Source organism: Drechmeria coniospora, chromosome 02, assembly GCF_001625195.1.
Source record: "Drechmeria coniospora strain ARSEF 6962 chromosome 02, whole genome shotgun sequence".
Classification (NCBI taxonomy): domain Eukaryota; kingdom Fungi; phylum Ascomycota; class Sordariomycetes; order Hypocreales; family Ophiocordycipitaceae; genus Drechmeria; species Drechmeria coniospora.
Window position 1 is genome coordinate 5,987,967 of NC_054390.1, and position 16,022 is coordinate 6,003,988.

Below are 16,022 nucleotides of genomic sequence, written 5' to 3' on the forward strand. Positions count from 1 at the left end.
CATGCATGCAAGTACGGAGTACGGAGTACAATACTTCGAACTGAATGTGGTATTATTACAGTACAAGTGTTATTACTGCCTTGTACTCCGTACGGGGTACATACCTAGTACATTAATACACATACACATAATACGGAGTACCGATAGGGGGGTTCACGTTCTTGTAAGTACTGTACATGTACATCCAGGCAATACTTGCACTCGGCACTCCGTATTTACTATAGGTACTTAAGTATACGGAGTACTCCGTAGCATTTTAATTCCAGGTACTTCGTACAAGCAGGTAGTGCTCTGTACGGAGTACGAATTACTGGGGTGAAGAAGAGTATACTGTAAGTACATGTACAGTACTAGATACGTACAGTACAGTATCAGTAGTAGGTGAACAAATAAGTACCTAGTACATACGTACTTATACAGTCGGCAGGGGTACTTGTACTTATTTGTAGTTGTAAGTACGGGCGGATTACTCCCTACAACGACATGTAAGTAGTTGTACTTGCTTATATACGAACCAGCGAGTAATTAGCAGCATTGACGGAGTCGTATGTAAGTACATGTACAAGTAGTAGCGTTGGTCAGGATCTGCTGCTTAATCGCAACTTAAGTACGGAGTACAGTATTCAGTAGATCAGCATTAGCCAATGGCTGCCAGGCAATTGGGTCTTGACAAAAGGCTCTAATCGATAGCAGTTCCAGGTGCCGACGCCGGCATAATTCTGAATTTCTGACTTTCTGATCGTCGCCATTTGGTTTTTACAATTCTTGTACATCGGAGTCGCACGAGTATCCGGTTTCAATCCTCTTCGTTGGGCACTCTTCCCATTGCACCAACCCATACACCTCGCGTCTATCCATATTCGTGACTTTCTCGTCCCCATCTGTGCCATCATGTCGGTAAGTAAGGAGACGGGATCCTATCCTCTGCCCCCCTCCATGTCTGCCCCCCACCATCAATCGGCACAGTCAGGTGGGATGACTCACGACAAATAGTTCTTCATCGAAAACAAACATGTCGGCAACCAGGAGGACTCTGAAGACTGGAGAAGTATGCATCCTGATGTCGAATCGCTCTGCTGTGTCGTCTGACAACGGGTAGTTCGCGGCTACAATCCATTGACGCCTCCCGACCTGCTGCAGCACGAGATCCCCCAAACGGCGGCGTCGAAAAAGACGGTCATCGAGTCGAGAAAAGAGGTCGTTTCCGTCGTCAACGACACGGATGAGAGAAAGCGATTGCTCGTCGTCGTCGGCCCCTGCTCGATCCACGACCCAGACGCTGCTCTGCGGTACTGCGACCTGCTGCTGGAGGCGAAGGAGAAGCACAAGGATGAGCTCCTCATCGTCATGCGTTCGTACCTGGAGAAGCCGCGTACCACTGTCGGCTGGAAGGGCCTCATCAACGATCCCGACATCGACGGCAGCTTCAAGATCAACAAGGGCCTACGCCTGTCGCGCCAGCTCTTCGTCGACCTGACGGCCAAGGGCATGCCCATCGCCAGCGAGATGCTCGACACCATCTCCCCTCAGTTCCTCGCCGACCTGCTTTCCGTCGGCGCCATCGGCGCCCGCACCACCGAGAGCCAGCTGCACCGCGAGTTGGCTAGCGGCCTAAGCTTCCCCGTCGGCTTCAAGAACGGCACCGACGGCTCCCTCGGCGTTGCCATTGATGCCATCGGCGCCGTCAAGCACCCCCACCACTTCCTCTCCGTCACCAAACCCGGCGTCGTCGCCATCGTCGGCACGACGGGCAACGAGGACTGCTTTGCCATCCTGAGAGGCGGCACCAGCGGCACCAACTACGATGCCGAGAGCATCGCCCAGGCCAAGGCCTCGTTGGAGAAGAAGGGGCTCAGCCCAAGGCTCATGGTGGACTGCAGTCACGGAAACTCGCTCAAGAACCACGAGAACCAGCCCAAGGTGGCCGCCAGTCTGGCCGAGCAGATTTCCAAGGGCGAGACGGCCATCATGGGTGTCATGATTGAGAGCAACATCAACGAAGGTATGCTGATTCCTTCCGCGCCTCGGCTGGTGATTCTGACGCAGTTCAAAAGGTGCCCAAAAAGTCCCCGCCGAGGGCAAGTCCGGACTCAAGGATGGTGTCAGCATCACGGACGCCTGCATTCACTGGGACGACACGAAATCCGTGCTAGACTCTCTCGCCGATGCCGTCAAGCAAAGACGCACACTGCTCGGTGCCAACAGCAGCAGCAGCTGAGGTTGAATCGAGGGTCTTTCCTGTTTAGCAAAGCGGCCATTTCGTTAGATACGTGTCAAATACGTGCGGAGAATCTTGGATTTGCAGCAACCTGTGCCCAATTGGACATGTTGAACTGGTGACGTAGCAAACATGGCATCGTGACGCCGGTCGCTTCTCCCTCCGCGAAGCAATATCTCCATACGATCCATCCACTGCTTGCTTCATCGAGCTACGGGCTCACCATCGGGTATGACCTACGGCGGTCCCGAACGGTGGCCTCTCTTGCCTCCGAGTCCAGGTACGCAAGACACCAGAGCCAACCAAACTGGCTTGGGAAACGATCCCATATCAACCGCCGCTTTATTTCGTGGATTGTTATCCTCGGAGCAGGCAGTGGACAATTTCTTGAACATGCATCTGCTGTACACGAAGGGGCGACATGCCATCGTTACAACCTAGCTGGCGATGCAGAATGGACCACTCCATCAGCCGATGGTGCCTTGGCGCAACTACGCTGGCGGAGATCAATAGGCGAAAGCCTTGAGATAAACTGTCGTAATTCCTTTCATTTCCATGCAGCTCCGTGGGAACAATTTGTGGTAGCAATTTACGGCACACTGTGTAACGTCACCTGGTGCACTGAATTTGCTGCGTAGCTTGCAGGCTAGGGCAGGGATATCCACACTGTACACCATCAAGCTCGCGCCGCCCCTACAACTGGCAACTGAGCGACGCCAATGTGTCAGCGAATTTTGGCGTGACGTCCGGAGCGGCGACTCAACATCGCCCACCATCAACTGCATCAACTCCCGTCCGCGCTTCGTGGCCATCGCGCGGTGGTAATCCTCGACCACCCGGGCTCAGTCATTACGGCCACGGAGCAGAACAACTCAGCCCCGCGTCTCTGATCGCTCCCTGCTCCCTGCTGTTCCCTGCTGCTCACTGTTCCTCGGCGCTCCTTCTCATCCCCGTTTCCTGGCGCCCTTCCCTTCCCCTGCTCTCGCGATATTCGGCCACGAGCAACGATGCCTCGCCCTCACTACTCGCCCCTCGATTCTCCGCTATCCTCGGTGGCCTCGGACGAGCCTTTTGAGGATGACGCCCACGACGAAGATGAGGCGCCCCTCCGCCCCTCGAAGCGGCAAAAGGTCGAGGTCAGGTCCACGACGTCGTCGGCCGTTGTTGTCGACGCCGAACACGAAACGGTGCCGGAGCCGGATCCCCTTGAGGGAATGTCCGACGTTTCTTCCGACACATCGGGCGACATTCCCACGTCCCCCGTGAACGCGCGACTGGACGAGGACGATTTCCAGGACCAGGTGACTGTGTGCGACTGGGACGGCTGCCCAGCCGGCGACCAGCGCAACATGGACAAGCTGGTCGAGCACATCCACAACTCGCACATCGAGAACCGCCAAAAGAAGTATACTTGCGAGTGGAAGAGCTGCACTCGCAAGGGTCTTCCCCACGCCAGTGGATATGCCCTCAAGGCGCACATGCGTAGCCACACGAGGGAGAAGCCATTTTATTGCTACCTGCCAGGTACGCCGAGTGAATCTGCGTCACGATCACCCTCGGTGGATGCTAACGCGCGCACAGAGTGCGACCGGTCCTTCACCAGGTCCGATGCCCTTGCAAAACACATGAGGACGGTTCACGAGACGGAAGCCCTACGACCATCCGATCCGGTGCCCAAGTCCATGCAGTCGGGCCCGACGGGGCGATCAGGAAAGCTAAAGATTATAATAAAGACGCCGCAGTCGCATGGCGCCGGCCAAGAAGACGGCGCAGACGGGTCGGTCAACGGCGAGGATCTCAACGCCGAGTACTTCACTGCGCTTACGAGCGACATATTTAGCGCCGACGAACTTGCCTTTCCCGTCGACAAGCTGTATCGCAAATGCTACTGGGAATCGAAATGGGCCGACGACGTCGGCGAGACGCTTAGGAAGGAGTGTAAGGAATGGGAGGAGATATATTACAAGGAGTGGCTGGAGAAGGAGGTGATGCTGACGCAGGTGATCAAGAATGAGGTTGACTGGCATGATCGGCGCCAGGCTATACTCTCCGGCAAGGTGGATGTGCAAATTTCCGGCGCCATCAACGGCCAGGACGATGACAAGACCAACGGCGTCCGCGCAAAGAGCGACGAGGCCACCGCCGTCGATGAAGCCCCAGCCGTGGAAGCATGAGCGGCAGCCAATGAACTGCGCAGCATGGCCAAAAACACAGGAAACGAACGTCATGGAGTGCCATGAGTGCCAGTGCCCGAACAATTGCATCCTTCGTCAACGGGAATGGAGTTTCGGCGTTTGATGTGCATTACTGAGAGGCCGAACAACACTCGCCGCGCGTCATCCGTGAGCCAACCGGTCTGGCTCTGATGGATAATACGATGGTCTCAGGTCTAGCTGCCTACCAAAAGAGTTCGTGCAGGTCGAGTTTCGAAAAGTCCCGTCGGATGCACTTGATGTGCTACTTGGCTTCCTCGTCGATGGCGGCACCGGAATGCGAATCCAAAAACCTCCATTTGCATCTGACTGGATTTCTTCAGGCATGAGGTGCTTGGGAACATCGGCCAACCGACGATTCGTGACGAAGAAGGAGACGCCGACAACAACCAGAGGCCAGAGCTTTGGGTGCAGAGCGATGGTGCTTGTCCTTCAGTGCAAGTGTCGCGATAGAAGCCGGACAAATGAGTGTGATTGTGTTGACTTGTCCTTTCCACTTGTGATTGGGGCGACTCATTTTCGGTACTCTGCTGGCTACTGCGTCCATCTTGTAGTGTTTGCCTTGCACGAAGCTTCCCGTCTTGCATCTGCAATCCACCGGATGTCTGCCTCGCAGATGGGGTAGAGCGGCCAATCACTCAGATGCTCCAGGTTCAACGAAGAAGGTGATATGAGAATGTATGCCGCGGCCAGCCGCGGTAATCCGCGTTGGTAGGTTGTTCTACATGCGTATCAACGCGGCATTCTTCGTGCCACCAACTTCTAGCACATCCCTACAAATGCCGAGTCTTTCGTGAGGGATCGGTTCGAGTGCATGGGTAGTACTTTGAGGACTGGATATCCTGCAGGTCTTGAAACAGGTCTTGTCGAATTTCCTGCAGCCTTGAACGCACGGAATCGATGAGGCCAGGTACAAAGAGGCAAGAGACAAGCAGCTTTCGCGTACCATCGCGTGGCGAACCCAGTCAGATGTTGGGCATTGCCTCAGGGGCAGGCCAGGCCTGTAAGCAGGTTGTTTCGATTGTCGACGGTGAACCTTTGTCCTCCCTTGCCTCTCAGTATCGTGAATGCGCCACCGTCGCTCTCGTCAATGTTTGCCCGAATAATAGAGAGAAGACACATGTATGACAGAATCGCATGAAGGATGGAATGGGGAGCGTCTTCCGCAATAGCCTTCTCGCCCAACGTCCAACTCCGTTGCTTGCCTCGTCCTCTTATCCAGGCGAGTACGGTCGAGCGAGGAGTTCCAGAGCGGCGACAGGCAAGTCCGACGTGGCATCGCAGTCTGTCTTGTACTCGTCATTTCTTACGTACTCGTGCGACCTGACAATCATGACGGCGGCCGGAGCGAAGAGTTCGACGGCGACGAGCTAAGCCGCGACTGACCGGGCAGGACGAGTCCAAGCCGAGAACCGGTGTGCATCGGGCAGCGTGCCAATGCAAATGCTCTGCACGAACACTGTACGGCCGGTTCATGGTGGTGGCGTCCTGCAGATATTACAGTAGCATTATGCGATGAAACAGGCGGTTTGTTGAGTTGGAAACGGAGTAGGCACACTTGGCGATTCATCAGGTACCATTCGATCCAGAGCATCACCTTCCCGACAGCGGTAAGTGGCTGGGGATTCGCATTTGCGCAACCTGAGGCACGCATGCACGCATGTACACGTACTCTGTGCGACAGCGCCCAATGTTGCTGCTACCTACAGGAAGGTGCGAGTATCACAGGCAAATGCGTGTATCGCAGGCAGGTGGGTGAATCGTAGGCAGGTGCAAGGTGCGAGTGTCAAAGGCAGGTGGGTGTATCGCAGGCAGGTGCCAAGTGCATCGTCCACTAGGCAAAATGAGGAGAGAAATTCTCGCCATCAAGAACTTCACTTCCATGAACAATTGTCGCGGCTGACAGGTGACAGAAGTCAAACGTCAACGGCAGCGACGACGGAAGCGGCGTTCCAGCAGCCAGAGGCCTTCGTTGTTGGGGGCCGGGGCTTCCGGCATGTGCACTGCTAGCTCCAACAGCGGCATGTCGGACACTGGTTGGCTGTCTGGTTCTCATCTCACCACGACCACACGTCAGTCCGTCTCACTTCGACCTGCCAAGCACGACGACGCCCAGCAGCAAGGGACCCTGTGCATCCCATCAAGGTTCTTCGTCGCTTGGGCTAAAAAGTTCCAAGCTAAATGTCTCCATCTGTGCCCTCTGCTTGTTCGTGGACGTATTCGTACGTATGCGCGTCAACTGCGACCCCCGTCCGCATATCCGAGACCTTGCCGGCTTGAGTTCTCGGTGAACGGCACTAATACTGCTCGGGAAGATTCTTCACCACCAGACAGACCAGCGCTGGATTGGGAATGTTGCCAGCTTGATTTCATGCCGAAGGCGACAGCGGTTACTCGATCGGCCCCAACCAATACAGTCCAAGCAAGTGCTGCGTCGTGTGTCCTTGACGCCGACTTCCTGAGAGCTTCACTTCCGACTCATCGCGTTCTTCTCCCACCCGGTGCCATTGGATGAGCCACATGATAGCAAAAAGACAGCGAGTGTGAGCAATCAGCTTCACCCAGTCCCAATTGCGAACGCGCAGGTTTGCGTCTCAGCCAAGTCCCAGGTGATACGCCGCCAGCATTACTTTGTGCAGTGGATGAAGGGATCAACGGCCCAACCAAGGTTCGGAGTGCTCTGTCCGATTTTTCTCGTTGGCTGCAACCAACCCTGTTCAGACCCTGCAGCTGTTCAGAAACGACGACGGCAGAGACTGCGACTGCGTCTGCGTCTGCAACTGCTTCTGCGTCTGCGTCTGCGTCTGCACGTTGCAGTCTCCACCCAGGAGCTGCGACAACTTATCCTCCCCAAACAGACGGCTAAAAAGAGGGTCGGCGACAGTGACAATAGTACTTGATCGCACCCGCCGCCCATCATACGTGTGCCGGTCCTCGACACCATGGCTCGATTTGCATCAACAAACTGGAAACGACCTGTAGAGCCAACAGCTGCCCCCTGCTTCTCCTTCGGCTTCACCCCCGAGCATTCTCCGCCGCCCGAGGGACCTCCACCTCCTCCCGTACGACAAGTTCCGTCATCGGCATCACCCCAGTCTCCCTACCCGGGAGGGCGACCTACCATCCATCCTTTGCTTCCCACGTACGATCCTACCAACTCAGAGAGCGAGAGCCAGCTCGCCTTGTTCGAGGGCGACCCCAACGACTGCGCTGGTATCGACAACTCATTCTCCGCCATGTCGAGGGGCTCCCGGCTCACCACGGCTAGGCAGCCAGCCAGAGCCAGAGGTAGGGGTGCTTTGCCTCATCTTCTTTGCCTTCATTCTCAGCCCCGTACAGCATGAACTTTTACTCGGCCCATGTTTGCTGAGCTTTGTCGCATCCGTCTGCTCCTTGTGCCGTCGTCCACACTCGATGTTGGCAAGCTCGCATGATCCCGAGTCCGGACAGAAAGCTAACCAAGTTTCAGGAGCATCCGGAGCATCGGCACAACACCGCAAGCAGGAGCAGAGGAACCTGCACCGCAGCGGTACACGATTGGTCGCCTTGCCCCCTGAGCTCATCGATGCCATCCTATCCTACCTTTCTGCCCAAGATCTTGCCCTCGTTTCGGCTACGTGCCATGCTCTACGAAAACATGCCAACTCGGATATCCACTGGCAACGCCTTGTGCAAAGCAGTGTGCCCGGCCAAACGATAAGGATGCCCGGTCCCTGCGCAAGCTTTCGCGAGCTCTACGCAACTCACGATCCGCTGTGGTTCTTGCCCAAGTACAAGATCTGGTTCTGCGACAGGGACCTGATGGGAAAGCTCATCGTGGCGCGATTTGACCAGCGGCGGGGATGCATTGAAGCATACCAATTGCTCGCGGTGAGCACGCAGACCTCGTTTGAGCACTGGACTGCGGACGATCAAGTCATTATTCACGGGTTCGAGCCCCAGGTCAAGCTGCACCTTGACAAGCCGATCTTGCAGTTTCGCGTCCAAGACAAGCACGGAGACGGCGGGTTCTCGACCAGGCCTGGAGCTAACCGCTTCGCCGATGAGATGCCCATGAGACTAGAGGAGAGAATGGGAGCCATGTTTAGCAACTTCATGCTGACCCGCTCGTTGGACGCAGAAGCGGCTGACGAAAGGCTTGGGGAGGACTATCCCTATAGCAATATCTGGCCGCCGCCGGCTATTCCCGCCCGTCGTCGCCTGTCTGGTGTCCGGTCCGGTCAAGGTTTCGCTACGCTATCGCTCACGGACCGGCCGCAGGCGAGATCCGAGGTGTCGGATCAGACATTCCGCGTTCGACAATGGATGGAGATGGCCGGCACACCCGCGTTGCCGGGGCTGATTGGGCAAGCCAGTGGTCTTGCCGGCATGGTCCGGGTGCTCTCGGAACCGGGCCCGGCCAGCAGCGTGCCTCGCGGTGTCGCAAGCGTTCACATCGGCGAGGAGCTCATCACATACTCGACACTTGATCCAGCCCTGTACACGCCGACGTTGGCCAAACCCTGGCGGGGTATCTGGGTCGGCGATTACAGCGGACACGGATGCGAGTTCCTGCTCATCAACCAGCCAGACGACCCCCCCACGAGCGACGCAGAGCTCGGCCTTGTCCGCGGAGAGCGGGAGACAGACGAAGACTGGGAGAGGAGGCGGCTGGATGCGCGGGTATACCGGGGTCGCCTCGAGGCTGTCAAGCTGACTGGCGATCCAAACGTGCCTCGGGGCGAGTACACATTCGTGGCAGACGACCTGGGTCCAGGCGGTTTGGTCGGGGTGGCCTCGGATGCCCCCTTTGTCGGGGTGAGAGTGGTTCACAGCAAGGGCCATGTCGCTGACACGGGATTTATTCGAGGTACGTGCTTACCTCTTTGTTCAACCGAGCAAGGTTGACCGGATTCGCATCACCACTAGACAAGTATGTGGAGAGTCAACTTCTTCTCATCTCGCCCAATAAGTTGGCGCAACACTGGCTAGGATTCGGGCACATCAGCTTTTTTGAGAGGGTTCATGTTGATGAATTCATCGTCCCATGATAACTAGTTGTCGACGGAAAGTGCTGCTAGCCGGTCTCGAGAATGGTTGCCAATGCGGACCTGGCAGATAAATGAAGGTCGCCGAAAGATCGCTGGCAGAGCCACGGTATTCAGTGATGGGCATTTCCCGACAATGCTGAGTATCACTGCCAGCACAAGACCTTTAGCACGACTGCTTGGTGAAGCACCACGTGGTATTGTTCAACAGGGATGGATGATACGGGGCATTGGGCGGTGGGAAATTGAGCAATACACATGTAGCAGTAACGAATGCAGACGTCCGCTATTTCGTCACTCAATGATGGCGGGTCAACTATCTCGCCTTCCTTGCTTGTGCCCGTTTCTTGCGAATCTCTGTGCTGCTAATCTTGGCCGCGAAGCTGTCGGCGGGTTTTGCCGACGTCGCCGTCTCGTCTGTGCCATCGATGGCATCCAGAACATCAATTTCGTACATGTCCAATCCTTTCCATCCGCGGTCCTTCCTCCGATCGTTGATGGCTTGCCCACCACTTCGCGTCTCGCCCGAGACAACGATGGCGTCGACAGACTCCTCGGTGATGGTGGGGCCAAAGGGGTCGCAAAGGTAGACGCAGCGGACGAGCAGGCCACCGTTGCAAAAGGTCGCGTGGAGCTCCTTGGGCGACGTGCCGGAGGCAGACGGAATCGCCGACATTGTGGTGGTGACGGAGGGTGTAGACGTTGTCGGGGCCTCGGCGAGCACCGTGGCAAGAAATTCGATGACGGAGCGCGCGCGGGCATCCCATTCTTGAAGTTCGTCGGCGAACTGTTTCTTGGTGAGCAGCTCGTCGCCCGAAACGCCAACGATGAGCACAGCCGGCTTGCGCGACGGCGTAGGGGCGTCATCGTCGGGGATGTGGAGGAGCAAGGCGGCGGCGTGGAGGAGCAACTTGTGGCCTGGATGCAGGTGATCAAAGGTGCCACCTAAACTGACAGTGCTGTACCCTCGGACAGCGTCCTCGACAGCAACCTCCAAATCTCCCCCGCCGCCGTTTTCAGTCGTCGGGGAGTGTGGAGTCGGATCCGAGACACCGTCGACGACGACAATCGTATTCTGCTGCAGAGTTTGATGACCCTCTGCGAGCGCAGTGTACGCGGCGAGCAGTTCCTCACCCGGTCCGCCGGTTGGATAGTAGACGGTAGACCACGGGTGCAACGTGGATGCGAAGCGAGCAAGGTCCGGGACGACGACGGCCTGTTGCCGGCCGCCGGGCCCTGGAGACGGCCCAGTTCCATCGTAGTCGACGAGGATGATGCGGGCATCGACGGAGCCGGGCTCACAGCTACCGAGGTCCGTGGCGATGGCGTGCTCGGCCGCGATGGAGGCGATGAGGGCGTACGTCTCGGCGAGGAGAGCTTGGGCGCGGCGCCAGTAGACGAGCCTAGCTCGCGGTGATGGACCGGCAAGCACCGGAGTTGCAATGGCGACGACAACGAGGGCTGGCGGCGGCGGCGGCTGCGGAGGCGTGCAGGCAGCTGCCCGACGCCGGTGCTCGTTGCTGAGGCGTATGAGCACGGCGGCGAGCGGTGCGTGGTAGACGGCGCGGGGGACACAGGGTGAGGCTGGGAGCAGGAGAAGCGAGGGAGGCTCCTCGAGCGGCCCCGAAGCTGTTGCCATGGTCGTCGCTCGTGACACGTCGTGGACGGTGAGCGACGAACGAATGATGAATGACGATGAGGTGATGCAGGTGCGTCGAGGAGAATTCCCCGCACAAGTGAGCAGGGTGACACCTCCCCCCCGGATCACGGAAATTGTACAATGTAGGATGCTAGTTCAGATTGACACATGACACAACGATTCACCGCATGAAAGTACCAGGCTTTTGCGCAATTTTCAAAGAAGTCGAGTGATACAGCGTATGAACAGTCTGCCTGCATTTTACCATGACGCCATCTACAGCATCTACAGGTAGTCCGACCGAGGTACCTAGGTGGGCAGGCATAAGATGGAGCATTACATAATACTTGGATACGACGACTGCCAATAATTACCGTAAGACCACGCCTGAATAAGTATCCTGTACTCCGTACTCCGTACGTAAGTACTTACTTACAAGCACTCATTAAGTACATGTACTTACTCCATACTGTGCTTCGCACAATTCTGTACTATTCTGCACGATACTCGGCTGCACCCGGCTGTACAGTGCCGTACACATGCCCGTACAGTACAGTACAAATAAATACGTGAAGACAATGGCACGCATGCTCCGCTACTTATCAGGTAGACGAGCACAGCGATACCAAGCACAGAACTCCGTGCCTATTCATTAGTATAGCGTAGTCTTAACAATAATAATGGAACCAGGTGTTTCCTTACGATGGAACCTCTACCAAGCACATACACGGAGTACTTGTGATATTACCGTGAAGACACTGGATTGTCCTGTGCATGTATTACATGTAGGTAGAAACGATATGTCAGAGTTGAATGTCACTGCACGTCAGTGCCAGAATGGGAATGATGCGGCACGTGACAATGGTTCCTTTACTCGTACTTCATGTACTGTAAGTAAGCAAATACCATACACCTAATACACACTCCGTACTGTACAAGTACTAACTGTATTACTGTACTTAATAATCAAGTACTCTAGAAGTATTACTTATAGGGAGCACTCACGTACTGACTCCTACACCTGCAAGCAAACAAATACATGTGCAATATTACATAATACACCTCTACACACATACGGTAGAAATTATTACCTAACCAGTCTTCTCTTGAATGACCAAAAGTTCCAGAACGCCGGTTTCGCAGCAGCAGGTTGGCGTCGGGTCTGAGGCGGCTCCGTTCCATTTCTAATCAACGACTTTTCATTGCGCAACGTCAACCTTTCATCCGAGTACGCAGCCTGTCATTGTGCACACACTTCACCAGCCTATTTTCACGTGCCTCCAACAACCGTACCTTGCGAATCGACATCATCAGGCAGGGTGCCTCGCTCACGTCTGCTCTTTGCGCACGACAACAGTTCAACCGATATCGAGAATTACAAACTACCTGACGCAGCGTGCAAGTTTCACCATCCACGAGCGCATCTCACCCCCCTCCCCCCTCCCGCCCAACGGGCGTGGTCCTGCGCGCACCATGAGCGCCATCCTCTCCGCCGACGACCTGAACGATTTCATCTCGCCAGGCGTCACCTGCATAAAGCCCATCGAGACGCTACCCGCCGCGCCGACGGCGTCGGAGAACGAAGTCATCCTCGACGGACAGCACCCTGCATCTTTGACGCCGGCTTCGGCCGCCCAGATTTCCCTCACCGACTGCCTCGCCTGCTCCGGCTGCGTCACCTCGGCCGAGGCAGTGCTGGTCAGCCTGCAGAGTCACGCCGAGGTGCTCTCGACGCTCGACGGCGCACCCGCGCTACGCGTACGTCCTTCGGCAGCAAGCGAGAGCGGCTTCGCCGTCGACGGACTCGAGAATGAAGATTCGAAGCTGTTTGTCGCGAGCGTGAGCCCGCAAACGAGGGCGAACCTGGCGGCGGCGTGCGGAGGAGGTGCGTCGGAGCGAGATGCCGGCCGCATGCTGGAAACCCTGCTCGGCGGTCCGTCGGGGCTGGCTGCCGGAGGGAGGTGGCGGAACGGCTTCACGTGGGTGGTCGACACCAACGTCGCGCGGGAAGCGACGCTCGTCTTGGCAGCTGACGAAGTGCTCGCCTCCGCCGAGACCGGCCGGCCCGTCCTCTCGCGGCCCATCCTCGCCTCGTCATGCCCCGGCTGGGTCTGCTATGCCGAAAAGACGCACCCCCACGTGCTCCCTCACCTTTCCAGGGTCAAGTCGCCCCAGGCCCTGATGGGGACCCTGCTCAAGACGGTCCTGAGCCGGAGGCTAGGCATACCGCCGAGCAGGATATGGCACCTGGCCGTCATGCCGTGCTTCGACAAGAAGCTCGAGGCGAGCAGGGAGGAGCTCACCGACGAGGTCTGGGCCGGCGCCGGCCTGCCGGGCAGGGGCGTCCGCGATGTCGACTGCGTCATCACAAGCAAGGAAATCGTCATGCTCGCCGAATCGAGAGGGATAAACTTCCTTGACATTCCTAGAAGCGAAAGCTCGACGGCCGCACCCGTGCCGTTCCCGGACCCGAGGCTGCAGGCCTTTCTGTTCCCCCCAAACGGCACCCGCAACCCGCCCCGCGCGGCCGGCTCCTCGGGCGGACTGCTGCATCACATCCTGCAACGCAGGGCCTCGCAAACGCCCGGCGCCAACGTCCAGATGATGCGCGGCCGCAACGCCGATGTCGTCGAGTTCGTCGTCGTCGTCGACGGGGAAACCGTATTCAAGGCGGCGCGGTACTACGGATTCAGGAATATCCAAAATCTCGTCCGGAGACTGAAGCCTGCGCGGCCGTCTCGCATGCCCGGCGGACGGCCGTTTGGAAGCGCGCGGAGACCGTCCGGGAAGACGGCGTCTCTCGAATATGGCTATGTCGAGGTCATGGCGTGCCCGGGGGGCTGCACCAACGGTGGCGGCCAGATCAAGGTGGACGACCGTCTCGTCGCCGAGCGCAAGCACCTGTCCGGCAAGCCCGGTCCGCAGGAGCACAAGAGCTGGCTCGAGGAAGTAGATGAAGCATACTTCTCCGCCGACGAGATGACGGGGGATGAGGTTGTGGTATCGGGGGATGTCGTGGGCGGCATCTCCCGGTCATACATAAATGATACCCTGGCGTACTGGGCCGACATGACGGGCATTGGTCTGGAAAGGCTGGCACTCACGAGCTTTCGCGAGGTGCTCGGCAGCGTCGGGAAGGACGACGTCTCCGACGCGGACAAGGTTGTTCAGCTGGCTGGCAAGATAGGCGGCGGGTGGTAGAATAGGTAGAGGGGGCTTGACGCCGGAATCAACTGCCGTTGGCCGCCGCTCGTCGCGCAAAGGCAAACCCTTTGCCGGTGCCGTCGGGTCCTCTCGGTGCCCGAATCGGCTGATACATGTCCTCTTTTATGGCCTGCGAGCTCTTGGACGGCTCGCCATCCGGCGTTCGCCTCCGCGAGAGAGACTCCTGTCTGGGGGAGTGGTTCGGGTTGTAGAGCTCCCTGGACGGCCCGCTCGGCAAGTTCTGCCGCCTCATGTCCGGCTGATGGCGGGTGCCGTCAAAGTTGGAGGCGCGCCCTCCACGCGCCCGCCCTCGGCCCTGGGAAGGAAATCGACCTGAGTCGGCTCGAGGAGGCGTGACGGTGCCGGGCGAGGAGCCGGCCGACGATGGCGCGGACTCTCCAAAGATCTTGGCGCGCGCCTCGTCGTACCGCCGCTGCTTTTCCTCGCGATCGCGCTTCTGCTTGGCGCGGATCTCTTCGGGGGACAGCTGAACGCCTTTGCCGTCCGACTCGGCGTCGTCGTCGTCGTTGTCAAGGGTGAGCTGCGACAGACCCGTGACGGGATCGCGCCTGGCGAGCATGGGTTTGCGGCTGAGGACCTTCACCTGGGGCTTGAAGGTGGATGTCAGGGGGACCGCGTTGCTGGCCTCGAGGAAGTGGAAGGTCTGGCTTGCGTCGCTGAGCATCCGTCAGCACATGCATCATGACTCCCGCACCGCAGCAGGGGGGGACGGGGGTCGTGGGGAAGAACGCACGCTGACTCCCACAGTTTCCGATTCGTCTCGGCGTGTCGCTGGAGCCGCTCGGTTTTGGAGAGGGATGCCTCGTCGACGACGTTTTGGGGCGTTGGTTGCCGTTGCTCGCGCGCAAAGGTATCGACTCGCGACTCCCAATCGTCATCCCACGCGTCAGGGATCACCGCCCCCGCTGGTGATGATGCCTTCTTCATGGCGAGGGAATGCTTCGAGACGGACGGGATATCCGAGGAAGCGAGCGAGATGCCGCTGGGCGTCCGGCGAAGACTTTTGGGGGGGCCTGCTGGGTGGTAGCGGGTGCAACGTCGGCGCTCGATGGGACGACACGAAGAGTCTTCCCATAGGTCGGAGAATCAGGCACTTTCTGATGTGGCGGGGAGCCGATTTCCGTCGCCGTGAGATGTCGGGCGTTTCCAGCGTTTGGTTGATGATGGGTGGGAATGGATCGACGGCCGGCTATTAATGCTAGACTGGGCAATTATCAAGAGGGCGTGGCTCGATGGTGGGGCGTTCGTTCACAGTACTGTACTTTCAGAGTACCGTACGGATATTACGGAGTATTAATTACAGCATGCCATATTCTGGACAAGCACTGTGCAGTTAGGCGCTACAAGTACCTTGGCCTTGGTGCCTTCTTTCACCTTTCCACCTGTAACTTGGCTGGCAATAGTGGTAATAGTCCCTAAGTTCTTTTTTATTAGCAACTGGGCACCTGGTATTGTTCCGTCCTGTAGCTTAACTTACAGCACGACGTACGTACTTACTTACAGTGCTTACGTTAGTACTTGCCTACCTACTGGTACTTACTTTACATTTGGCAACCATCATTGGGTCATGCCAACAACTCTCATTCTACACTGCGACAACTTCGTATGGGCCACGCAAGATTTGCTTTCCATTGCTGCTATTTCCGCCCTTGTCAAACCTACTCAAATCTCCCGCGAGCTTGAGAGTGCACGCAAGATTC

General features: G+C 57.4%; 6 protein-coding genes across 6 annotated transcripts; 4 read left to right on the forward strand and 2 right to left on the reverse strand.

Moving 5' to 3' along the window:
- Positions 1-891: 891 nt before the first annotated feature.
- On the forward strand, positions 892-2,218 carry DCS_04739 (putative 2-dehydro-3-deoxyphosphoheptonate aldolase; the record flags this gene model as incomplete). Its single annotated transcript, XM_040802045.1, has 4 exons — positions 892-897; positions 994-1,048; positions 1,100-2,002; positions 2,055-2,218. 4 exons carry the CDS (start codon positions 892-894, stop codon positions 2,216-2,218), a joined length of 1,128 nt encoding a protein of 375 aa, XP_040657078.1.
- Positions 2,219-3,225: 1,007 nt separating this feature from the next.
- DCS_04740 (C2H2 finger domain protein) lies at positions 3,226-4,392 on the forward strand (the record flags this gene model as incomplete). Its single annotated transcript, XM_040802046.1, has 1 exon — positions 3,226-4,392. The coding sequence occupies one exon, from the start codon at positions 3,226-3,228 to the stop codon at positions 4,390-4,392; it is 1,167 nt and encodes a 388-aa protein (XP_040657079.1).
- Positions 4,393-7,373: 2,981 nt separating this feature from the next.
- Positions 7,374-9,461, forward strand: DCS_04741 (F-box domain-containing protein; the record flags this gene model as incomplete). Its single annotated transcript, XM_040802047.1, has 3 exons — positions 7,374-7,719; positions 7,901-9,280; positions 9,340-9,461. The coding sequence occupies 3 exons, from the start codon at positions 7,374-7,376 to the stop codon at positions 9,459-9,461; spliced, it is 1,848 nt and encodes a 615-aa protein (XP_040657080.1).
- A 313-nt stretch (positions 9,462-9,774) lies between these two features.
- DCS_04742 (uncharacterized protein) lies at positions 9,775-11,097 on the reverse strand (the record flags this gene model as incomplete). Its single annotated transcript, XM_040802048.1, has 1 exon — positions 9,775-11,097. The coding sequence occupies one exon, from the start codon at positions 11,095-11,097 to the stop codon at positions 9,775-9,777; it is 1,323 nt and encodes a 440-aa protein (XP_040657081.1).
- Positions 11,098-12,570: 1,473 nt separating this feature from the next.
- DCS_04743 (uncharacterized protein) lies at positions 12,571-14,298 on the forward strand (the record flags this gene model as incomplete). Its single annotated transcript, XM_040802049.1, has 1 exon — positions 12,571-14,298. The coding sequence occupies one exon, from the start codon at positions 12,571-12,573 to the stop codon at positions 14,296-14,298; it is 1,728 nt and encodes a 575-aa protein (XP_040657082.1).
- Positions 14,299-14,326: 28 nt separating this feature from the next.
- Positions 14,327-15,249, reverse strand: DCS_04744 (uncharacterized protein; the record flags this gene model as incomplete). Its single annotated transcript, XM_040802050.1, has 2 exons — positions 14,327-14,978; positions 15,056-15,249. 2 exons carry the CDS (start codon positions 15,247-15,249, stop codon positions 14,327-14,329), a joined length of 846 nt encoding a protein of 281 aa, XP_040657083.1.
- Between the last annotated feature and the right edge of the window lie 773 nt (positions 15,250-16,022).